At 31.0% G+C, this 6000-nt stretch overlaps 1 protein-coding gene across 1 annotated transcript in view; it reads left to right on the forward strand.

Annotated features, from left to right (window-relative positions):
• The window catches only part of LOC139515342 (uncharacterized), a 58780-nt gene extending 56075 nt beyond the window's left edge, over positions 1–2705 (forward strand). The window contains exon 10 of the mRNA XM_071304908.1: positions 538–2705. Coding sequence (XP_071161009.1) covers positions 538–2705 — 2168 coding nt within the window. The remainder of the gene's footprint in view (positions 1–537) is intronic.
• Positions 2706–6000: the final 3295 nt, after the last annotated feature.

Here is a 6000-nt window from a genome sequence, read left to right on the forward strand (position 1 = left end):
GTGTAACCCGTGACTAACAGTCCATATGGCTTTACTTTCTCACATCTGATATGGTTTCAGAATCATCAATTGTCAACTTCCTTTTTACCAAATACTTGCATGTATATATTCTTATATATATAATTACCATGTATGAAATTTTCGTCGCAAATGTTAATCAATTAACTGTATAATTTCCTGAATAAGTAACATTTTTGATGATTAGATTTTTTTTAATTAGTGTTCAGGAAAAAAAACCATATTCAAATTTAAAGAAAAATAAGTAAAACTGAAGGCTACTGACTAGAATTGCCCTAGACTTGGCTATTCGGCAAACATGAAGTTGATAAACCATGAGTCTGAAACAGTATCATGTGGTCAAGTAAGTTCACATAAAACATGAGAACACATTTTAGGAATTTCAGTTCTTATTTGCCGTTTCTAAACAAATTTATCGAACACTTTTTATATGGTATTTTATGTTAGAATATGAAAGGAAGTGAAACTGATTGATGATGTATCTATGAAACTTTATTTATGTCACGTTTTTATTTCCAGTCAAAATATACAAGGCTTTTTTAGAACACAGAGAAGATAAAACCTTTATACGTCCAAGCATTTGTGACATCTTAGTTAAACATATACAAGAAAACAACATAGTGATCATCAGTGGGAGAGAAGGAACAGGGAAGAGTAAAATATGTCTAGAACTTGCATCATTTTATGATGAGAAAGATTATTTGATTTGGAAAGTAGATTTATCAGAAAATCACACAATGCATACAGATATGGTGGATACATTGTTAATCATTGATGATCATTATTATACTCAAGATTCTCTACACGCCTTCATGGAACAACTCCTACCAGTATTGCATGTAAGAAATATCAAAGTGATATTGACATGCAGGAATACAGATTTAGAGATTGTGAGAAGTGTATCAGAAATAAATAAGTTGAAGGAGGAAGCGTTGATAGATATTAACAGTTCCTTAACAGTCGAAGAAAAAGACAAAATGATAGAGAGGTACTTGGAAGTTTATAACATTGCAACATCATCTTCAATTGATAGTAATTTCAGAGATCCAATAATTATTCATGATCTCTCTGTACAAGTTAAACTCGATGAGGATGCCATCAAAATGATTAAGAATGAAGAACCATGGAAAGGGTTTCCGTTGTCCCTTTCATTGTTTTGTTCTGATAGAAGTTGTTTGTATTTAGGTGAAAAATATTTCACTAATCCTCCAATAGATCTTGTTGAAAAACTCAAAAATCTTTATCAAATTGCCAGAAAAACATCTAACTGCATTGAAACAATTACTGATTACTGTATTTTAGTTTACATCATGAATAACAATTATCATCATCTAGATATAAATGATCACAATCTCTGCAGCCAACTTGATGAGCTTTATCAAACATTATTTCATTTCAAAAACATACCAGAAAAAACAGGTTCAATTGAAGATCAGAAAATAGCAATAGAAGAAGCAGTACACAGAATGCACAACAAGTACCTTAAATTTCACAAAGGTTTTTATGAGTTTATTCATCCATGTTTATTGAAAGCAATGTTCCTGTCGTCTGAACCTATGGTTCATTACCTACTGCAAAATGGTTCATTACAGGATATAACAGAGTTTGTTCGGAGTGAAAACTATACTGCTCTCGAAAATGAAATAGTTATTGAAATAGGTGAAGAATATCATCACATTCTTTGTGAGAGACTGGTGAGTTATGCATTTGAGGACCATTCTTTACTGCAGCTTGTTGCACAATATATTTACTTATACTGGCGTTCATCGGGCAATAATCTTGTGAATAGGTTGTTTAAGCATATCGAATTCATTATTTTTAGAAGCTTGGGAGTACACACTGATGATCTTCTGTCACTTAACAATGAAAGTATATCTGAACATCGCATCAACTTAGAAGAATTAGTTCAATTTTCTAAAATTATTTTGCTAGTTGATGAATTAACATATAAAGGTAGAGATCCATGGATATATAGACCTGGTTCAGCAGATTTCTTGATACTCAGTGCATTGATTTCAGCTACCATGGGTAGATATGCAACTAACAGAAATCAGACTTATAGAATTCTGTTGGAAGAGTTTCGTAATAGGATACACTTGAAATCTTTTATTAAACTATTGAGTAAACCTTTAGACATAAATGGAAACACTTTCTTCCATTATCTTGTGCTTTTCAGTCAAATGGAAGCATGTAAAATCCTATCTGTCATTGAAGCAAGAAAATACATAGTAGGTACAGAAAATGTGAAGAAATATACCCCACTTGATATTGCAGCATATTTGGGTAAAAGAAATATTTTGGAGGATATGAGTTTGGAGACTAGCTTTACAAAGAAATTACGAGATAAGCTTGACAAACTTGTTAGAGGTGGAAAGGCTATGTTTTACGATGAAAGCCTGATAAACAACAGCAGTGGAGATGCGGACGAAGAAAAAGAGGGAAAAAAGAATGAAGTTAAAAAAAAGAAAAATCTATTAAAAAAAACTTTGCATCGCATTAGGGATAGGAATAATAAGACAGAGAAGCATGTCGAAATTGAGTCTGAGTCAGAATTTATTGATATTTTATGCTTTGATGATGTTTTGATTAATGCTGTTGAATTTGGGGGGAAAGAGGATTATCAGTTAAGTATTAATCTGCTTTCTAAATTGAGTTTAAAAAGATATGAAATGTTAAAGGAATTGTAAATACTGATTATGCTAAATATTTTAAATTTTGTTGCAATTTATATATTCACGCTACATTGGTATTGGCTTAAATATGTTGGCTATATAAGGAATTGTCATCATTATATCTCATTTTCAATGAAAAACTACCTTATATTTCAGTAGTGGTTTTTTTAATTTTTATTCTTATCGTTCTCATTTTGGAGTATGTAACTTTTTTTTATCTTTTGACACCAGCTTATGATATATTTGACATGAAATTGTATTACCCCAATACAGCTATTGATATAACGTCTTGCCCTTCTTTTGACCTGGAACTTTGCCTTTAAAGTTGAAGTACATGATATTGTCTCTACATTTTCGTGTCAACAACCGTTTTCTCCTTTGACACATGCTTACAATATTTTGACCTTTCAAAGTCAAATAGTATGAAATTCAAAACAGTGTAGCTGTGGCCATTGATTGACACATTAAAATCATTCATTGACTGGGACAATTTAGGTGAACGTTTGTATGTAACGACCAATGCTCACTATGTACTTTTTAAAGACACTTAAACTATGGGGTCACCAAAGGTTCTCAACACCTAAATAAAGTAATTCGAAAAATTAATCAGAAATAACACGATATTTTGATTTATATCAATTATATAAATCAAAACACAAAGGTTATTCCTGATTAATTTTTCGAATTATTTTATAATTAAAGGCGTTAAGAAACCTTTGTTGACCCCACAGTTTAAATGTCTATCGTAGGTACGTCATGAACAGTGGTTGTTACAGACAAACGTTCACGTAAATTGACCCAGTCAATGAATGATTTTGATGGGTCAATCAATGGCCACAGCTACACTGTTTTGAATTTCATACTAGTTAATTTCTATTGTTTGATGTTTATACCAAATCATACATATTCTTGATTGCTTGCTATATACGATATTATTTCAGTACCATTAAGGGTTTACCGGTTGGGTTGTTATCTGGACTCCTATAAAGAAATTTAATGGCTTTGGGTAGCAATACACAGCTAGGAGTGTGGTTTAGCATTTTGACCCCTGTATATTTTTCAAATATAAAAGTTATTGTGGAAGCTAATGATTAATTCAGCCTGAAAAGTGAGCTTATTATTAATATTATTTTTTCATGTTTAATGGGATTTTTTTTTTTTATTATTCTCTGTATTTCATATTTTCACCGTCCATAGTTCCAAAAATTATTGTTATGTTTACAAACACTTGTATTCACAAGAACTTTTTGACGCGATTTTATGAGAAAAAAAATAAGATACAAGACATTTTTTTTATTTGATCTTTTGACAGATAAATGTAAACAGTTTCAGAAAAAGTATTACTCCAAGAGATTAAAATCTGCTTTTTGCGATATTTTATTGCAAATAAATGCAGATTGTTACCATGTATCCACAAGAACAAGAAATTGTTTTTCCCAATTTCAACTTTTTATGTAAAGATTGAAATGCAATCAAAATCTTATGGGAATGACTTGATATCTAATTAGTTATCAAAGGTATCAGGATTATGATTTAGTACGCCAGACGCGCGTTTCGTCTACATATTTTACTTAATTTGTACTAGAAATGTATTCTGTAATCTGTATACTCTATACATCATCAATAAAAGGGATGTTGTTGGTAGAAGGTCTAATTAGTTCTCCTAAAACACTGACTATAAAGTTTAGGTAATTACCTTTTAAAAAACCTTATTAAATTTGTTATCATTTTTGTTTTATAAAGGTGAAAAAAATCAGAAATTTTGGAGAAATTCGCTAAAATCAAAATAAAACATTGAAAATCCTCAAATTGAAAGCTTAAAATATAACAAGAAAAAAAAAACTGTGGACTTAATTTTGAAGAAACAAAAAAAAACTGCCGGGACAGTAGCCGATTACAGAAAACTTCTGTTTAAATGGCGGATGTTAACTTTGCAAATTTTACCTATTCAAATGAACTAGCTTTTCCTTTACAATTTTCCGGTATACTATTTTAATATATATGATGTATAGGTGAAGACCAAATCATTGAAATCATCAAAATATTGAATATTTGTTTTGTTTTAAATAAAAAAAAAAAAGCAGCAATGATAGCCGCTTTTTAAACGACTGCAAAAATTCAAAAAAAGCAGCAATGATAGCAGCTTTTTAAACGACTGCAAAATTTAAACAAAAAAAAATGGTCGTATATTGGTATTACGTCGTCGTTGTCAGCGTCGTCGTCAGCAGCGTCCAAAGACAGATGGTTTCCGGATAACAACTTTAGTATAAGTTAATAGAAATCAATAAATTTTAACACATTGTTTATAACAACAAAAGAAAGATTGTGATTGATTTAAGGGTTATGGTCCCAAAGGTTTTGGAATTAAGGGCCCAAAACAAGCATTCATCTAATTTCAGGACAATAAGTTGTGTATTAGTATTTCAATTGCTCTGAAATTGTACCACAATGTTTAATATCAATTATAAAAGGTTGGGATTTATTTTAACGGTTATGGGGCTAGGAATTAAGCGCCAAAACAAGCATTTTTCTAGTTTCAGGACAATAACTTGTGTATAACTGTATGGCTCTCTTTGACATTGTACTACAAGGTTCCATATAACAAAGATAATGTAGGAATAAGGGGCCAAAAAAGGGCCAAAAAGAAACATTTTTCTAGTTTACAGACAATAACTTGTGTTTAAGTGTATGGATCTATCAGAAATTATATCACAAGGTTTCTTCCTACAACGGAAAGGCTGGAAGAGTTTTGGAATTCTTGCTCCAAGGGGGGTTTCAAACAGTTGGGGCCAAAAAGGGAGCCCAAATTAACCTTTTTTGTAGATTCCAGTCAACAACTTGTGTTTAAGTGTATGCTATTGTTTGTCGTGGTTCTGAAACAGAAATTAGCTCCTAAATATTTGTATTGTTGGTACGAAATCTTCTTGGACAACCATTTATTCTACCCCCATGAGAACGATTTTAACGAACAGTTTAAGAAACTATACATCAAATGTTATCAGAATCGGTTCTTGATATAGTACAAATGTCTATGATATTATCAGTAAGACCGTGAGGATAAACTGTCTGTAAAATTGTTATCCTGTTTATTCTTAACTGTGTGATATTTAATAGGATTATTGTGCCTTCTTAACTTTGAAGGTGTGGATAAATGATACTTTTGAATTTATGGGGTCTTTCAAACGAAAAACAAATCATAACAATAACCTTGAAATTTACAATTTATAGAACACAAAAAAATGTTAAACTCACACTCCAACTTTGTGCAGTTTTAGCATCCGATTTCATCCTGAATGATGCAAACGTCTGA

This window comes from Mytilus edulis, chromosome 3, assembly GCF_963676685.1.
Source record: "Mytilus edulis chromosome 3, xbMytEdul2.2, whole genome shotgun sequence".
NCBI classification, from domain to species: Eukaryota; Metazoa; Mollusca; class Bivalvia; order Mytilida; family Mytilidae; genus Mytilus; species Mytilus edulis.